This window comes from Planococcus citri, chromosome 3 (assembly GCF_950023065.1).
Source record: "Planococcus citri chromosome 3, ihPlaCitr1.1, whole genome shotgun sequence".
In the NCBI taxonomy this organism is placed as follows: domain Eukaryota; kingdom Metazoa; phylum Arthropoda; class Insecta; order Hemiptera; family Pseudococcidae; genus Planococcus; species Planococcus citri.
Genome location: NC_088679.1, coordinates 81,861,188 through 81,879,225, shown reverse-complemented (window position 1 = coordinate 81,879,225; position 18,038 = coordinate 81,861,188). Strand labels below are relative to the sequence as shown.

General features: G+C 37.7%; 4 protein-coding genes across 6 annotated transcripts; 2 read left to right on the top strand and 2 right to left on the bottom strand.

Moving 5' to 3' along the window:
* Positions 1–92: 92 nt before the first annotated feature.
* On the top strand, positions 93–3,980 carry LOC135839809 (ATP-dependent RNA helicase p62-like). 3 transcript variants are annotated; one of them, XR_010557648.1, is made up of 13 exons: positions 93–287; positions 416–467; positions 621–896; positions 1,105–1,239; positions 1,311–1,422; positions 1,492–1,680; positions 1,802–1,981; positions 2,055–2,230; positions 2,299–2,409; positions 2,500–2,561; positions 2,642–2,701; positions 2,876–3,296; positions 3,513–3,652. XR_010557648.1 is itself a non-coding variant. In XM_065356021.1 (13 exons), the coding sequence occupies exons 3-13, from the start codon at positions 628–630 to the stop codon at positions 3,902–3,904; spliced, it is 1,611 nt and encodes a 536-aa protein (XP_065212093.1). In that variant the 5' UTR covers positions 94–252; positions 416–467; positions 621–627; the 3' UTR covers positions 3,905–3,980. The 3 variants fall into 3 exon arrangements, 2 of the variants coding, with proteins under 2 accessions (XP_065212093.1, XP_065212092.1); XM_065356021.1 differs by lacking the exon at positions 2,876–3,296 and adding an exon at positions 3,804–3,980 and having other exon boundaries at positions 94–252; positions 3,513–3,728; XM_065356020.1 differs by lacking the exon at positions 2,876–3,296 and adding an exon at positions 3,804–3,980 and having other exon boundaries at positions 94–287; positions 3,513–3,728.
* A 702-nt stretch (positions 3,981–4,682) lies between these two features.
* LOC135839810 (cytochrome c oxidase assembly protein ctaG) lies at positions 4,683–5,909 on the top strand. The gene is made up of 4 exons (XM_065356022.1): positions 4,683–5,142; positions 5,239–5,394; positions 5,472–5,639; positions 5,726–5,909. The coding sequence occupies exons 1-4, from the start codon at positions 4,861–4,863 to the stop codon at positions 5,870–5,872; spliced, it is 753 nt and encodes a 250-aa protein (XP_065212094.1). The 5' UTR covers positions 4,683–4,860; the 3' UTR covers positions 5,873–5,909.
* A 1,038-nt stretch (positions 5,910–6,947) lies between these two features.
* Positions 6,948–10,467, bottom strand: LOC135839806 (presequence protease, mitochondrial). Its single transcript, XM_065356016.1, has 2 exons — positions 10,236–10,467; positions 6,948–10,159 (listed from the first exon to the last, which is right to left on the bottom strand). The coding sequence occupies exon 2, from the start codon at positions 10,147–10,149 to the stop codon at positions 7,108–7,110; it is 3,042 nt and encodes a 1,013-aa protein (XP_065212088.1). The 5' UTR covers positions 10,150–10,159; positions 10,236–10,467; the 3' UTR covers positions 6,948–7,107.
* A 500-nt stretch (positions 10,468–10,967) lies between these two features.
* asp (abnormal spindle) lies at positions 10,968–17,993 on the bottom strand. Its single transcript, XM_065356013.1, has 14 exons — positions 17,737–17,993; positions 17,472–17,654; positions 17,198–17,404; positions 16,347–17,127; positions 16,183–16,275; positions 16,002–16,092; positions 15,517–15,872; positions 15,223–15,440; positions 15,027–15,149; positions 12,389–14,950; positions 12,118–12,304; positions 11,853–12,040; positions 11,639–11,770; positions 10,968–11,528 (listed from the first exon to the last, which is right to left on the bottom strand). Exons 1-14 carry the CDS (start codon positions 17,749–17,751, stop codon positions 11,319–11,321), a joined length of 5,346 nt encoding a protein of 1,781 aa, XP_065212085.1. The 5' UTR covers positions 17,752–17,993; the 3' UTR covers positions 10,968–11,318.
* Between the last annotated feature and the right edge of the window lie 45 nt (positions 17,994–18,038).

The following is an 18,038-nucleotide window of genomic DNA, read 5'->3' as shown; positions in this document are numbered from 1 at the left end:
ATATTGTCAATTTGAACATTTATCGTCTTGAGAACTTCACCCGCGAATCTCAACTTCTCATCAATTTTATTTGTGCTCTAGTGCTCTGGAAAGTTCTCAAAGCTCGTGACTTGAAAAATCAAAAAATATTGCGTGATCCGTCCATGCAATTTCAATTTAGAGGTCCTCGCCATCGCTTCCACCATCATTCCACCCGGTCGTGTTTTATTTCTATTTAAATAATCTTAATAAAGTTCTGTTACTGTTATCGTGGTAAGTTCCAACTCTTGTAAAAAAAAAAATGTTACGTAAGTAAACTTTCGATACTAATTGGTAGAGGTCTAGTAGTCTGTAATGTTATCATATTATTGAAATCATCGTTCATCATCTTCTGCTAAACTTCTGTATAGTAACCATCATCGACTTTGCATTTCAGGTTGCATAGCTGCACGTGGTTTTACATCCACCGCCCCTATTATTTCTACTTCGTAAGTAATTCTTCTAATGCTAATGTTGTGTTTTTTTGCGACACACTTCTTGATTGCATGATATCGGGCTTACCGTATCGCTGTGCAGTTCATCGTTATTCTGCAAGTATATATGTCTCCACTGTCTATGATTTCATTTGCGTTTTGTTTCAGTTGTAAAATGGTCAAATATTTCAGTAACGACAGATCTCCCAGTAAGAAATTCAACATGCAGAGACCTGCTGGAATTCAAAAGCGATCATTCGGTAATCGTCCTGGTGGCGGTCGTGATGGCCGTAGTAATTATGGCAGTAGTGATTATAGCGGTTTTGCTAAGAAAACGAAGTACGCGCTGACAGCCGAGGACCTCGAGATACCAGATTGGGATACAGTTTCTCTGAAACCATTCAAGAAAGATTTTTATGTTCCTCACGAGAATGTCGAACGAAGGTAATGAACAGTCTTACCACACAGCCTCCAACTTGGTATACTTAATTTTCTAAATAGTTTCGTATAAATAAACGGAGGTATATTATATGACGGAATCGTAGCCTTCGGTGTTGAATTGCATCATTAATTCAAAACCATCCTCTGGATTTCCGTACACTTCAGTTTGAGGTAATTTTTCGCGTTATTATGAACTGTTCTTATTTGTTAGGTCTGACGAAGAAGTACGCGAATACCGTAAACAACATAATATAACCGTTTCGTGTCAGGCTGGATTTGAAATTCCTAAACCTATTCAACATTTCACTGAAGCCAATTTTCCAGATTACGTAAACGATATTTTACGGTAGGTTTAGTTCTCTTTGAAGAAAATTCGTTCGCATGCGTTTCTTTCATGAAGTTTATGTTGCGTGTTAGGCGTGAAGGGTTCCAAACACCCACAGTTATTCAAGCTCAAGGATGGCCCATTGCTATGAGTGGTCATAATATGGTAGGAGTTGCTCAAACCGGCTCTGGAAAAACATTAGCTGTGAGTATAACGTCGTTACTGCCTGTTGTCATGAACTTGTTTTCTTATTAATTGATGAATTGTTTACAGTATATGTTACCAGCTATCGTTCATCTTAATAATCAACCCCGTCTTCAGCGTGGAGATGGTCCTATCGTTCTTGTATTAGCTCCAACTAGAGAATTAGCTCAACAAATCCAAGTAGTTGCTTCACAGTACGGTACTTCAACCCATGTACGTTCCACTTGCATTTTTGGAGGTGCAGGCAAAGGTCCTCAGGTATGGTAAAATTTTATATCGTCAACGCTCCTATTTTTCTCTATTTACTAAATCTACCGATCATTTCCTGTTTCATTTCGTAAAGTGATCTTTGTTTTTTAACATACCGTAATGTTTCCAGGCTCGTGACTTGATGATGGGCAAAGAGATCGTTATCGCTACTCCTGGTCGTTTGTTAGATTTTCTTCAAAATAACGCCACAAATTTGAGAAGAACTACCTATTTAGTATTAGACGAAGCTGACCGTATGTTAGATATGGGTTTTGAACCTCAGATAAGAAAAATTATCGGACAGATTCGAGTAAGAAGAGTATTAATTTGTTTTCGTTTCGAGAGTTTCACGATTAATTGCGGATGATTTTTTTTTCTTACAGCCGGATCGTCAGGTTCTGATGTGGTCAGCTACTTGGCCGAAAGAAGTGCGTACTTTGGCCGAAGATTTTCTGCACAAGAAGTATATCCAATTAAATGTAGGTTCATTGACGTTAGCAGCCAACCATAATATTAAACAACATATCGAAATCTGTACTGAAGAAGAAAAAGAAAATAAGTACGTGATTTTTTGTCTAGAAAAACTTATCGTTTGTGCTCGATGATTTTCATTGTTGAATTTCACAGGCTAATGGACTTACTGGAACAGATCGGCAATCAAGACGAAAATAAAACTATAATTTTTGCAGAAACTAAAAAAAAAGTTGACGCTTTAACCAGAATGATCAGACAAGTTGGGTAAGTGTGTTGTAACTGTGTAATTTTCGACAGCTGATGATATGAAATCGTCGATGAATAATAATCTGTGAATTAATTGTCACCTTGCAGTGTTCCTGTTGTTGGTATTCATGGAGATAAATCCCAAACCGATCGTGATTACAGTTTAAATGGTATGCGTTTCAATGATCGTAATTTTTTCTCCAAAATTCGGAGTGTTACTTTGATCTAATTTTGTGAAATTCATTTACAGCTTTCCGTAATGGTAGAGCAGCTGTATTAGTAGCTACGGATGTTGCTGCTCGTGGATTAGGTAAGATGACTAGTGATTTATCGAAATCATTGTGTTCGATTGACGCATTCATTGATTAAGGAACGTAGTGTTAAAGAGGATACCTTTTCAACTCGTAGAATACATTGATACCTAATTTCACTTGCGCCAAACAAGATTAATCTGGTCGTCTTTATTTTTGATTCTGTATTTCAGAGGCACTCTAAAAAATATTTATATATTAAAATGTATTAAAGGCGTTTATAGTAAAGGAGGTGCCTCTGGTACGTAATGAAGAGCTTCCGAATGTGCTTGACCGATGATTCCAGTGCGCGGCAGCGGTGCCGGATGCCTGTTCTATATGGACCGGAATCTTATTTCGTGAAGAATTCCACGTACCTTTGTACTATGGTTATTCTTTTCATATTGTATCTTCGGTCCAGTTTGAGTAGTACGTACGAGAGAACGCGCAACTTGACATGAGTAAGCGCTTTATCCTTGTCGTAAATTAAAGGAGCCATTCGAATGAATCTCAAGGGGGCGATGCTGCGGCGTTGAAATAGCAAGTGGATTTTGAATGGCTCGTTTTATATTACAAACTTAGAACAGGACACTGGATCATCTGTCGTTGGCGGAGGTTTGAATCATTATTTTTATTATTTTTTCTGCTAACGTAACGATTTTAAAGTTTTTGAGTGTAGTTCTTCATCGTATGTCGCGTGTAAATTATTCAAAATCTGTTCTTTCGTTCACTTTTGACACATATTTTTTTGTTTCTAAAGTCATGAGCTTATTACGATATGTTTGTGATGTACTTGTCGATTGTAACGATGGTTTTATTTCTTCCGTACAGATGTCGATGACGTTAAATTCGTTATTAATTACGATTTCCCCAATACGTCCGAAGATTACATTCACAGAATAGGAAGAACTGGTAGATCATCACAAACTGGTACATCGTACGCATTTTTCACCCAAAATAATAGCCGTCTAGCTGGAGAGCTCATCAATGTGCTGAAAGAAGCTAATCAAGAAATTAATCCAGAATTGGCTGCGATGGCGTCTCATGGTGAGTGTTTGAAGCTTTTCCTCGATTTTTCTGATCTTCGAAATGGAGTAACGCCACGTTCACTTTTGTTTTCAGGCGGCGGCGGTAGTAACAACAAGTACGGAGGCGGTAACCGCTGGTATGGTAATCAGAATCGAGGTTACGGAGGAGGAAATCGTTCCTACAGACGATTTTAATTTTTGTGTTTTATTTTGTTTTATGTAATTATGTTTTTGTATTATCGTGAAGAATAATAATATTGATTTTTTTTGACCTTGTTTGTGTTGGTCTTTCGTTTTTTATTACTACGGGTGTTGTGTGTGCTATACTGCCTTGTCAGACTTTAAATTCGTGCCGGGAAAAATCATCTTTAGGCTAAAAGCTGTAGCTGACAATTTTTGAGTTTACGAATTAGAATTTTATTTCCATTCCACAAAAAGACTCAGTTGGGGTTTTCATTGAAATACTTTTTTTGATTTGTTAGATCTTAGGTCACCTGGTTCTGCTTAAGAAATTGAAAATGTTGACCTGCGTTGTTTTAGATTCTCTTTTGATTTTCGAGTTCTATCGAGGATTTTGATTAGAAAGTAGAAAGCACTCGGTTGAAAAAAAAACATGAATTATTCAATTCACGTCTTTGATAACTGTTGATAATTGGCTATTTAAATGGAGATGGACAAGTGGGCAGTTCTGGCTTGAGGCTTGAAATTTGAATTTGAATTTGAATAATTAATAATTTCATATTATTTATTCATTCCCATTTCCCTTCTTTATTTTTCTAGTTTATCTATCTGAAGTCTGAACTCTGTGTTGGGTTTCGGTTTTGGGGACTTCTGGTTCCGTTCTTGCGAGCTTTTTGGGCCGGGTTGTACGCCCGTACCGGAATAGATAGAGAAACGCTTCGAGAAACGACTCACGACTCACGAATTTCATTTGTGAAAATTTTTGCCCCCTGCCCCTCCACTTTTTTTTATCAATTCACCGATTCCGGGTTATCAGCAAATATTTTCCATTTATTTCGACGGAAAATCAAATCTCGATTTTTTGAATTCTTCGGGTTCTGATTTTGGCCGATCAAGCGTAATTTATCGTCAGTTCAACGTTATGAAAATAGTTCATTAAATTGTGCACCGAATACTGATACGGCAATCTGATGACAACCCTCTCGACACTTCGTAATTTCAAAAGTATTTTCAGCTTGAATGCTTCACGATGTTTTCGTACACTTAGTAATAATCATAACAGGCAAAACCCGAGTATTAAATATCTTCTTAAAAATGCTCCGTTAAAACTCAATTATTCACCTATTCGAAATAAGTACACCGATAAGCAAATTCATACAGCTAAAACATGGTGTTATTATTTCATCGCATTGACCGTTTGCATTACTGGCTTGGGATTTGCTTCCGTTCCTCTATTCAGTGCTTATTGTCAGGTTGGTATATGTTAGATTTTAAATACAATGTGACCATTTTACTGCGTTTGTAAGTTAGCTTAGCACTGATTAAAATGATGCAATATTCATTAATAGGTTAGTAATTATGCTGGCACCGTAAACATTGATTTTAAAAGGGATAAAACTAAAAATTTGCAAAGAGTTGAAGATCGCGAGCTGACCATCTTATTCAATGCCGATAAGAGCTCTTTACTACAGTGGAATTTTCAACCGTTGCAATCTGAAGTCAAAGTGAGTCTCGCATAACAGCTATGTATCAATTGTGTGAAAGAACTGCTCACATGTAACTTACTGTGGACTGAATTCAGGTTGCTCCCGGTGAAACCGTTTTGGCGTTTTATTCAGCGCAGAACCCAACCGATAATGCGATCAGTGGAATCAGCACGTATAATGTTGTACCTTACGAAGCGGGTCAATATTTCAATAAAATTCAGTGTTTTTGTTTCGACGAGCAGCAACTCAATCCTCACGAACAAGTAACTATATCGTTATTTTTATTATGAAAACGTGTGTGTGAGAATAGCACTGAATTTTCATAATAAACCCTTCGTCGTTTTTGCAGGTCGATATGCCCGTGTTTTTCTACATAGATCCGGAAATAGTTAAAGATCCTGTTATGCAAAACGTCGATACTATCACATTATCGTATACTTTCTTCGAAGCCTTGGAAGGACTCGATTTACCATTTGTAGAAAAAGAAAAATTGTAGCTTATTATTCACCAGTAAATGTTTGTTTTGTTTTTAATTTGAAATCATTATTTTTGATTGCTTAGCATTTCCCTCACATCTGTGTCCATGGTGAGTAATACGGTTATAATATCATAAGCATTCGTGAAATTGAGTACGCGGTAAGAATATGTGCGATAATTTAGATCCTAGAGGATCTGTACAATGTCCGAATACGTATTCCAGAGGTACTTCTTACCAACGATATCACTCAGCGGTCAATGAAATACCCGTATGTTCGGCTGTAGATTACTGTCACGCAGCAGCTTTTCGACTGAAATTACCCAGTTGCGAGTCTTATAACGAACAAAATGAATATTTGGCTTTCATTATACCACGAAAGAACCAAGAGAAAAAACCACCCTTGCCCAAACCAGTCGAGTGTAAGCCTTATTGCGAAGAGAAAAGTGATATAAGTGCAACGCAGTACATTCCTAGGTATTCTCCTTCTCGTCGATGGAATACAGAATACCGTAGTACTATTGACGATTGCGCGAAAAAACGTATGACTACTGCGCCCAAAACTAGTCAAAATTCGTCGTGTTTACGCAACTGCCATCCAAATACTACTTGTGAATTTCCTGCTCGCGCGTGTTCAAGATCAGTTACCAGACAATCTGTTGAGAAGCCGTGCTTTCCTGCTCAGAATTCAACTCGAGCGCCTAACTTGTGTCACGAAGAAAAACTCGCGAAGTGCGAACAAAAACGAAGTTGTAAAAATGGTATCGAGATTGATAGGCCGACTTCACGAGAGATACAAATCTCGAAATCAGTTTCGTATAGTAACAATAATGACTGTCACGAACAAAGTGTTATACCTCGGTTGAGTACTAGTTCTGATAAACGTCCGTTGAATAAATGCTTTCCGATACGAGAGAGTTCCACGATGGAAAATTCGCTTCAAAAAAGTACTCGTAGACCTATGCCTAGATGCCAATTTCAATCTTGTCGTTAATTATACGCAACCTAATCGAATTTTTACTCGTTTTAAATTTATAAATACCTAAATAATTATAAATAAAAGTAACGCGAGTAATTTGAAAAACTTTATTCTTCAAATTTGAAAAACTTTATTCTTACAATTTGAAAAACTTTATTCTTCAAATTTGAAAAAAAAAACAATCTTAGTAACATTAGGTAAATTCGATTGACAGTTATATACATTTTTACAGATACCGCGAATCACAGCCACAACATAATCCTATTTTATTTGCTTTTTATTCGCTATAAACTTTGTTCCAACTGTCTGTTTTTTTGCTATCGGGTCCAATTATCACTGCAGAGGATACTCTTATTGTAAGAGGGTCTAAATATTTATAAGCCGCTAAGGCTAAACTGTCTCTATTTACATTCAAAAGTCTAGACCTATGCTGAGAAAATACCTCGTCGGAAACTCCATTCGCGAACCATCTCATGCCTTCTTCGCTGGGAGGTGTAGGCGCATCTATGTCGCGAAATACTCCTAATTTAGCTTCGTCGATATCGGCTTCTGAAAATTCATTCTTGTAAACCCATTCGCCGACTCCGTCAAAGATATCAACAGTCTCGGTGTTATTCGGATCTCTGTACGAAAAAAATTGAATGCATCCTCCCGAAGATAATTTAGCTCCGGCTCCGTAAGCTCCGAAACGTTCGCGTATTAAAGGAAGTAAATACTTGGTAGTCACCAATTTACACAGAACCCTGAGAACGGCGAAATCAGGATGGTTGTAAGGCACAGCCGGGAGAGCTTTCGCAACATAATTTACTTCGAATGGCAGAACAAAATGGTACGTAGAAAATGAATTATTCAACGGCAGAGTTGATTTAACGGAATTTGTATAATCACCGGGGACCCGAGATAAGAATTTTTCCAAGCTACCGAACCCTCGATCATTTTCAGGCGATAAATTCAAAGCGCACCGGATTCGGTTCTTGTTGAGGACAATAGCGGCGATTTTTTTCATCTTTTTCAAAGTAGGCGTCAAATCTTCGTTGTTGGCGATTTCTTTCATTTTTTTGATATACGTTAATCCTCCAAACTGCTCCATTCTGAATGCCGATGGACTTACATGAGATGCTGCATGCAGAGTGGCGTATAAATGGCCCGAACCTGCGACATCGTTGGCCAAATCTCCGGCGATATTTCTCACTAGAGTGGAAAATCGATTCAGATCGGTTAAATTACTTTCGTTGAATAACATCGACCAAAGATCGAACATATTTTCAGTGTTCTTATCCAAACAATGCGATCCGAGTATCAAGTTTTCTTCGAATTCGCCCGGTTTATCAACACTGTCGATAATGTGCGTGGAGAAGTTGAGACCGGCGGTTTTATTTTGAACCATTTGATCGAAAACACCGTATTCGTAAGTTTCAGTTCCCATTTGCGATATTATTTGAGCGAATAGCGGTATCAGACTTTTCAAATCATCGGGTACATCGACGGTATTCAATAAAGATCTGAAATACGTGACGCCGTTCGTAGGAACTGTACACAGTTGAACTGGTACCTTCGGTGGTACAACTAGATCGACCTTTTTGATATCTTCGTTAATATCGGAAATTTTAAGCGATGGTAAACACGATAAATCTTCTTTACGATTTTGTTCTTCGCGCAGTTCTAAACCGATTTTATAAATTTCTTGTAATTGCGATTCAGACAAACCGGATAGTTTAGCCTGCAATAGATCGGTCTCCTGTTTCTTTATGTTTTCTTCGTAGTGTTGATCGGGAGACATCGTTAATATCAAACGATGATTATTCGATTTAAAATACTGGTCGACGACTTCACGAAGGTAATGCTTGTTTTTCAAATCGTTTCTGAATTGAGAAATATGTTTAGAGATGTTCAAAGCATCCGCAATATCGCCGTCGTGATTCCATATAGGAGCGATGCTAAATAATAAGTTGAGCCCGAAATTGGAGCTCTGATGTTTGATACTTAATTCGGCTCCGTGTAAGATGTTTTCAACGTTTGCTTGATCGAAACCCTGTTGCACGCATTCGTCCATCGTATCGTATATGATTTTCTCAACTTTTTCAAAATCATTCCGATGAATACCTTGTAAGCCGACTGAAAACGTGGCATCACGAGTATGCGCATCGTACCCAGTACCCGGAGAATATCCGCAACCGATATCAGGTTCTATGAGTTTTTTGTAAAACGGCGAAGTAGGTCCTTCGATCATCAGCTGAGAAACCACTTTGCCAACGAAAAGCTGATGTACATCGCGAACGTCGTTGCACAAGTATGTTACTCCTAACACAGACTGCTTTTCGACGTCGGTCGCTAACGGATCGTGTTTACCGGCGATATTCTTCTTGGTCGGTTGTTTCCAACGAGGCTCCAAAGGCACGACAGTCTTTTCGCCAAGATCCGGGCAATTGTCGTAATACTGCAGGTACTGTTCGTTGATGAATTTCAAACGATCAACCAGATTGAAATTACCGTAAGAGTAAATGCGAGCGTTAGACGGATGGTAATGGTTTCGGTGAAAATCTACCAATTTGTCGTGCGTCAAATTAGGAATTTCTAGAGGATTTCCACCCGAGTTCACACCATACGTGTGACTCGGCAGTACGAAATTCAACACCTTTTCCATAAATATGTTCTGATTGTCCGAGTAGACGCCTTTCATTTCATTGAATACAACTCCTTTGAAAATGATCGGAGATTTAGAATCGGTCACATCTTCGTGTTCTAGACGCCAGCCTTCCAATTTAAAGTCGTGTTGTCTTAACTTTGGTCTAAACACCGCATCCAAGTAAACGGACATTAAATTATAATAATCCGTGTAATTCTGCGTGGCGAATGGATACATGGTGAAATCGGGATACGTCATAGCGTTGAGAAACGTGGCCAGAGAACGATTCAACATTTTGAAAAATGGATCTCTGCAAGGATATTTTTCGCTACCGAATAAAACTAAATGTTCTAAAATATGAGGTAAACCGGTCGAATCGAAAGGCGTGGTTCTGAATGCGATCGAAAACGCATTGTTATTATCATTTCGTTGCACATGAACGTATTTGGCTCCGGTACCGGTGTGATCTAGCTGAATAAGGTTGCAATGAAAATCTGGAATTTTTACAACTCGATTCACTCTGAAACCTTCGATTTCGGAACCTTCTTTGAAATCCGCGTCAGTCTGGACAGCAGCTGTTTTCCCCATTTGTACACATGTCCTGAGCGGAGTGGTTCTCGAAAAACGTCTGTCGACTCGAAGGTTTCTCAAGGAGAATAAGTTCTTGAGAACTGGGCTTGCACGCCAATACATGGTCGCGGATCTGTAAAACAATAGTGTTTCTCGTTATAATTTAGAAAAGAATTTCGGGTTTTTACGATTAACAATCGCGTACTTACTCGATGAATTAAAGGGCACTCGAATTTAGTTTTGTTTCTATTTAAAATGGCAGGATTTTACTTTACTTTTCAAGTTATTCAAAACGATGGAATTTATCTGTGTCAATCAAAGATCATAATATTCTGTAACCGGTATATTAATAATAAAAGGAGATTCACAATTCGTAAAAATCGTATAAAATTAATGCATCTCTCAATTTTTTGATAACTTACTGATAACGCAACACACACACGTGCATTGCGCATCTGATTTGCGCGCATGCGCGGCTAAGATGCACGTTTGCACCAAATGATGCAATTTGCAGGGGGAAAAAATAATCAAGATTATTCCTGTTCACTCCTGATGATCAATCCTCGAAGTAGTCGTCAACGTCTCTGACTGATTTCTATGTTTTATTGTTTTATGAAGCTTCACGTAGAAAGATAATGGTCAAACTCAGTCATAATAGTCTGGCATATGACAAGTCGATCCTCCGGGACAAATTTTTTCTTAAAGGGGACATCCTAAGGAACATTTTAAAGCAAACATGGCCAAAAAAAAGTTGGCCTTACTTACAAAATGGCCGCCATTTTGTAAGTAAGGCCAACTTTTTTTGGGCAAGTTTGCTTTAAAATGTTCCTTAGGATGTCCCCTTTAAGAAAAAATTTGTCCCGGAGGATCGTCGAGGAGGGTGCAATTATTCCTATTGTCATATGCCGGACTACTCGTATAATGTCAAACTCATAAGTTAGTAATCATCAAATACGTTTTATTATTAAAAATTCATATTATTAAAAACAATTAAAAATCTTAAAGTAGCCTAAATTGATCACGAATTTTACACCAACTTGGACAAATCATATTAAATACACGTATTTACTTAGATTTTAAAATAACGAATAGATGACAATAAAAAAATATTCACCAAGTACATTTTATTATTAGAAAATTCATATTAAAAAACAATTAAAAATCCTACTAGACTAAATTGATCACGAATTTCACACGAACTGAGATAAATTATTTTTAAATATACATATACGAACCAACCTGGATTTTAAAATAATGAATAGAATGATGGCAATAATTATTTAAAAATTACATCAGCGATTAAACAAAATACGATGAACGTTGATAATAGCTACGTAATTATTTTCAAATATCCGACGTTTCGGTTCTGGGAACCAATCGGCTTCAGTCTTCGGTAACGGTATGACAGCTTTTTTCAGATGCGGAGTTTTAAGATGCACTCTTTTCAGTTTCTCCAACATTTTTTCAATTTGTTGTTGAAGCGAGTATAGACCGGCAACGGTCTAAAAACAAAGAAAAAACAATCAATCGATAATTTTCTGCGTGAAGAATTTTAAGAAGCAGCAAAGCTCATGGGACTAATTGCAACGTATTGTATGTACGTAGTACGTACCTGAGCCGCAGAAACATCCTGGCATAATAACCATAACAAAGTCGAAGCGTAGCGGAACACTGGTACTTGTGGCTTGTCATGAGTTATTTTCATGATGTGTAAAATTAGGAAAATATCATCAACTTTGTTGATCTAGAAATGCGGGGAAAAAATTGCATGATTATCAAAAATGACTGCTTTTGTTAAAATCGACAGCGTCGCATCTCTGACTTACAGTTTCCCATAAAACAATTTTCGTTGGCTTGTGTCTCGCTAAGTTGATGAGAATACTGCAACTGGCACGATAAATCTCTAAAGAAGGCTCGGAACGATTTCCTCTTGCCATTAGATCAAAAATGATTGGAATTATATGTTCGGCAGCTACTCCTTCGCATAATTTGGCCGATAACGTAGTAACTGATTCTGAAACGTTGAAAAAAAACATATATTACAACTTGATACGTGTTGAAATTTGTAATCAATCATCGATGTTCACCCACCTAAATTCCAGAGTGCATGGGTAATAACGTCATACATGTCGCTAGTTTTCAATTGTAAAATTGCTTTTTTATAGCGTTCTTCTAAAGTAATTTTGGTATCTAAATTAGGATTTTGCTTTTTAACAAGTGTGACAGATTTGCGCTGTCTGACGTTTTTCTTTCTCGATTGATATCCTCTCCAAAGGGCCTAAAAAAATAGATAAATTACACATATTTCATTCGAATAAAAAAATCATCGATATTTATATAAAAATTTACAAAAAAAAATTACTTGTATTTTAACAGCGGCACTATCTTTTACAGCGTTTATTTTGGCATTTTCGATTTGCATTTTTAGTCGTTGAGTGTGTATTGTACGGTACCAATTTTGAATTACTATCGCCGCGTTTCTGAGACGCAGAAATTCCGTTCTCATAATTCGCATGCTCTTTAAAGATCTATACTTTCGTTGAACAGTGACTGCGGCTTGTTTAGTTTTCAAGAACTCTCGACGTTGAATTCGGGCATTCCTGTTCATTCTGAAGATTTTTTGAACAGTTACGACGGCTGATTTCAAACTTAAAAACTCTTCACGTGTATTTCGAGCGAGTAATTTACGCTTATACGTCCTTTGAACAAATAACGTTGTTCGTTTCAGACGAAGAAAATCGTCACGCTCTTGACGAGCTAGCGAAACAGCTCGATATTTTCGCTGTATGGTAATGACTGCTTTATTCAAACTTTGGTATCGGTTTCGTTCAAATTTCATCGCTCGATTAGCTCTGAATCTTTGTTGTATAAGAATCGTATTATTTTTCAACTCGACGTAAGCGTCGCGATGCTTTTTCATGGCAATATTCGCTCTAAATTTCCGTTGAATAAAGATACAAACCATTTTCAACTCGAGGAATCGGTTTCTATCAGTTCTCATGCGCAAATTAGCTCTGAATTTACGCTGCATGGAAACGACTACAGATTGAAGTTTCGTGTATCGTTGTAATTCTTGTTTCATTAGGCGATTTGCCCGAAACTGTTTCTGAATACATAGGGCGGCGTTGGTTATTTCTAAATAACGTTTGCGTTCTATTTTCATAGCGCGATTCGCTCTGAATATAGTTTGCACTCGAATAACGTGAGTTTTCAGAAGAATGTATCGATTTCGTTCATGTTTCATTAAGCGATTGGCTCGGTAACGTTGCTGAATCAGGATTACGGTTCGTTTTAATTCAACGTACGATTCGCGTTCGCGTTTTGCTAATTTATAAGCTCTAAATTTATTTTGAATGATGACGACGGACTGTTTAACTTTTAAGAAACGATTTCGATCCAGTACAAGTTGACGTTTCATTCGGAATAATCTTTGCACATTTATGGCCGCGGTTTTCAATTTCAAGTACTCGCATCTGTCCGATTTCATAATTTGTTTCCATCTGAATCGACGTTGTATCAGAACGCTGTATTTTCTCAATTCTCGATATTCTAGATGATGGCGTTTCATCAATCGGTTGGCTCTGAATTTTCGCTGAACCACAACAGCGGCGTTTCTCAACCGTAAATACTCCAATCGTTGACGTTTCATCGAACTGGTAGCTCTGAATTTACGTTGCAGATGAACAGCTGCGGACTTCAATTTAATATAATGTTCGCGTTGTTTCTGCATCATTTTATTAGCGCGAAATCTTCGCTGAATGCAAATCGTTGCCATTTTCAGTTCACAATAACGTAATCGCTGCTGTTTCATCGCCTTTAAAGCTCGAAATTTTCGTTGTACACAAATAACGTTCGCTCTCAACGTGAAATATAGTTGACGGTCTCGTTTCATGAGCCGCATAGCTCTGAATTTAGTCTGAATACAAATGGCAGCCGATTTCACAGACAGGTATCGTTTACGCTCAATTTTGGCTTCCAAATTGGCTCTAAATTTCCTCTGACAGAAAATCACCGAATTCTTCAAATTTAAGAATTTTTGTCGTTGAATTCGCATCATACGGTTCGCTCGAAATAGCCTTTGCATCGTTAGTGCGGATCGTTTCGTTCGTAAAAAATCTTCACGGTGGCGTATCGTTCGTTTTTTAGCGCGATAACGACGTTGCATCGATATAATTGTAGATCTTGTATGGAGAAATTTTCGTCGTTGCAATTTACAACGCCACCACGCTTGCAATTTAATACAAGCTGAAATAGTCGACGTGTATGTTTCCCTTTGCTTACGCATTTCCTTCGTTGCTCTAAATTTACGTTGCAATACGATGGCTGCCCTTCGCAATTTAGTACGTTCTTCTTTTATCTGCGCGTACACAGCTGCAAAGTTTTTTCGACACGAGTAACCACGCCAAGTTGCTTGAATAATGGAGGCACTCGCGTGCAATTTTCGTTCTTGTTGCCTTTTTAGCTCTAACGTAGGTAGAACTTTTCGGCGCCACCATCGTTGTATCGTAGTAGCTGATTTTTCGTACAACGGCGTTATGTAATTGTTGATGATTTGCCATAAAAATGATAAGATTTTTTCGCGATGTCCACTAACGATTTCTTTAGCTGTTATATCGCCCTCGATAGTGCATTTACTTTCGGCCACTTTCATCGCTACCGAAACGTTGTAAATTTTTTGTAAAATCGAAATAGCCGGAACTCGTAGTTTCGAACATAAATCCGCTTCGTTGAATAAAATTTCGAATAAACGAGTCAGACGAACTCCATCTTTTAAATCGTGCAGGCTCGTTATGCTGTAGTCGTATTCGTCGATGCAGGTTTGCTTGTATCGCAGCACGTAATTAATAGCTTTCAGATGTTTAGTGATGTCGCCGCGACCAACGACTAAATCCCCGCAGAATGCCAACAATAGATCTTGACTCGACTGCAAAATGATACCAAACAATTAATAATTCGGACAGAAAAATATAAATAAGATATTGATTAAAAACGAAACGAACTTTGTGTTCAGAGGTCAGCACGAATAGGCACGGATTATGACGTATCAATTTTCGCGTTTTAGCTTGGTCTAGAAAATAAATCAGGCACAGAAATTTCTGCAGAATGTATTTCTTAACTTGATCCTGTAAAAGAAATAGGAGAACATTGATAAAAATGTAATATTGTAGACGACTACTCGCAGAACGCATTATTTACTTTGAAAGTGGGTTTGGTCATTTGTAACACAGCCGGATGAGCATTCTTTTTGTTGGAAATTGTACTAGTCAGCACATGTTTACGAATAAACCAGCCTAATCCACCAACATCGGCTTTCCCTTGTCTGGTAATTTTCTGATGGTATATTGCTTCGAGAGCGATTTGTAACCATAATGGATTATAACACGATAACAACTGCATTAATTTATTCTTCAAGCCTGTAGACAGGAATAGTCTCGGATATATTTTCAAGAAACGATTTTTCTTACGAACACTCAAAAATTTTCTACAAACCTTGGTCGAGATGTAAATCTCTGTCCTCTCGAACGCTGATAATTTTTTTTTGAGTAACGGTCGCGATGCTCGCGAAAACAGAGCGGATAGGTTCAGTTGTAAGAAGAGAAGAGGCCACTTTTCTAAGAGTATCTAACCGTTGAGGCGAATGGTAATACACTGCTGCAGCAATATTATCGACGGAAGGGACACTTTTTAGATTACCATCGCGACAACTTTTCAACCAAACTGCGGCAGCGTCGACAGTCCAATCGGTTTCTTCGTTCAGTTCAACTGGCGGAGTAAGAAGAGAGTTCATCCATTTAATAATATCTTTTTCTTGACGATCAATCCAGTTTTCGTCACAATATAAGGATCTGGAATATGAAAAATATGTTGAAAGGAAGAAACCCACTTATCAAGGTAGATACACCTGGATTCGATTTGTATTGCTATTTAAAAATACTCGCATTACATCTAAATACTCGCTACGTGCAAGTACTTACTGTTTCAAGAAAGGATCATCGATATGAGACCTCAATACTTGTTTTAAACAGCTCGGGTCGTGACTTCTGATTTTCTCTACGGAAGGCATCACTGAAAAAAAAAAGAAAAAATCGTGAAGTAACATAAAATTTCCAAAACTCGTGTAAGAAATTGAAGATGGAAAACAAATTATTCGTTTACCTTTGCTCATTCTCAAAGCACTGGGAGGAGACTTTCTTCGCAGTAAGATACTAGTTTTGAGATGTCTTTTTCTATCCGAGATAGCCGAGCTTACTGAGGAAGATAAAAACACGAATTAAAATAATATCAAAGTTAGGCCGACCGGTATTTCAATCACTACTTACCATGACGACGAACTTTCATGTGATCGGGTGATCTTTTCGAGGATATCACTTTGGTTGGCGGAGAAATAAATAATAAATCAGTTTTTTTGTTGCCAAACGATAACGAATCGGCCGACAAATCGCGAGTAAGATAACAATCAGCGGATGCTCGAGGTGTTTCAAATAATTCAGGAAATTCAGCGGCAGGTGTCATCAGACAACTGAGACTTTTAATAGGCGTTAAACGAATGTTTTCTGGAGTAACGTTCGCATCAAATGTAACATTTTGTTCAGTCGGAGTTCTAGCGTTTTCTTCTTTACACAGACTGTCGTGAGAATTTGTAGTATCTGGTAAAGATCCGTCCAATTCATCGACACTGGTTAACGAGAAAGGATTCTTTACAACTTCGGAATTCAAGGTATAAGTACCACGACGACACGAGTTGGTCCCATCGCTCGAATGTAAGCTCGACATTTCAGCATTAAACTTCAACTCGGATTCGAAATTCGAATACTTCGTATACGCATCAGTATGGTCGAACAAGCGGGGATCGTCGTTGAAATAGCTGGTCATGTTGGAGCTTTGATACTTGGGCGAGCTAGTACGAAATATGGCCGATCCATTGTTGAGTAATTCGTTCGGAACACAGTTCTCTTTTTCTTCGATCAAGTAAGTTTGTCTTCGAATGTCCGCATCGACACATTTATGCGATTGTATGTTTCCATCATTTTTCCTCTGATTCGAAATACCCATTTTTGATTTGCTGTTTGCACCCTTTAACCGTTTCTTTCTGTCATTAGGCTAAAACAAATTTCATCGAAATAAAACATCGAGAAATACGTTAATCATCTGCATACGAGTTATTCGTTACCTTATTACTATCACACGTGCCGTTTAGAATTACATCGAAAGAACGGGCTTTTCTGCAAGCATCTTGAACGCGAATAATTTTTCTCAAATAACCACTTTGTAGTGGGCTCCATGATACATAAATTTCTTTTTCTTCTCGAGGATTCAGTTGCACAATAGAATCACTTAGTGAGATACGGTCCTCGGGATCAATATTTTTTAGTTGTACCTACGAAATAAATATGATTAAGTTAATCATCGCCCGTATTGGCACACGAAACAATAATGATGCTTACGGTAATCGATTGAGGATTCGGATTATAGATGATCAGAGGTTTCGTTACTTTGGCGTTCACCGTCACCGAACCAAATCCAATTTCGGGAGTAGGATTGAAAGGTGCGAGGACCAATTTAGGTGTAACGTATTCCACAAGTTTTTCTGTCTTCGCAATTCTCCTCACTGGCGGTGTGATTGTGATCTAATACAAAGACATTTAAACTTGATGATGGGTTCGATACGATTATATACGTTTAAATAATGAGTAGTTGTTCATTTCTCACCTGGAAAGCTGCCATTTTGTAATAAAATATTTTAATCCATCACAACATTCGAAACATAAGATGATTTCAGGTGTAAGGTTTGATGACTTGGACACTGAACACAAAAGGATAATTTCCTACATACAGATTCCGTTGAAATACAAACAATCCAGTCGACATATACGGTAAGAAAACTTAAAAATGAATAGTTCAATTCTAGTAGTAAAATGTAAAAATTTTCAAGAAATCACTAGCTTTTGCTTCAAAAAATTGATAAAATTTGAATTTTACCGAACTTTAAAATAAACAACGGTTATGCAGTG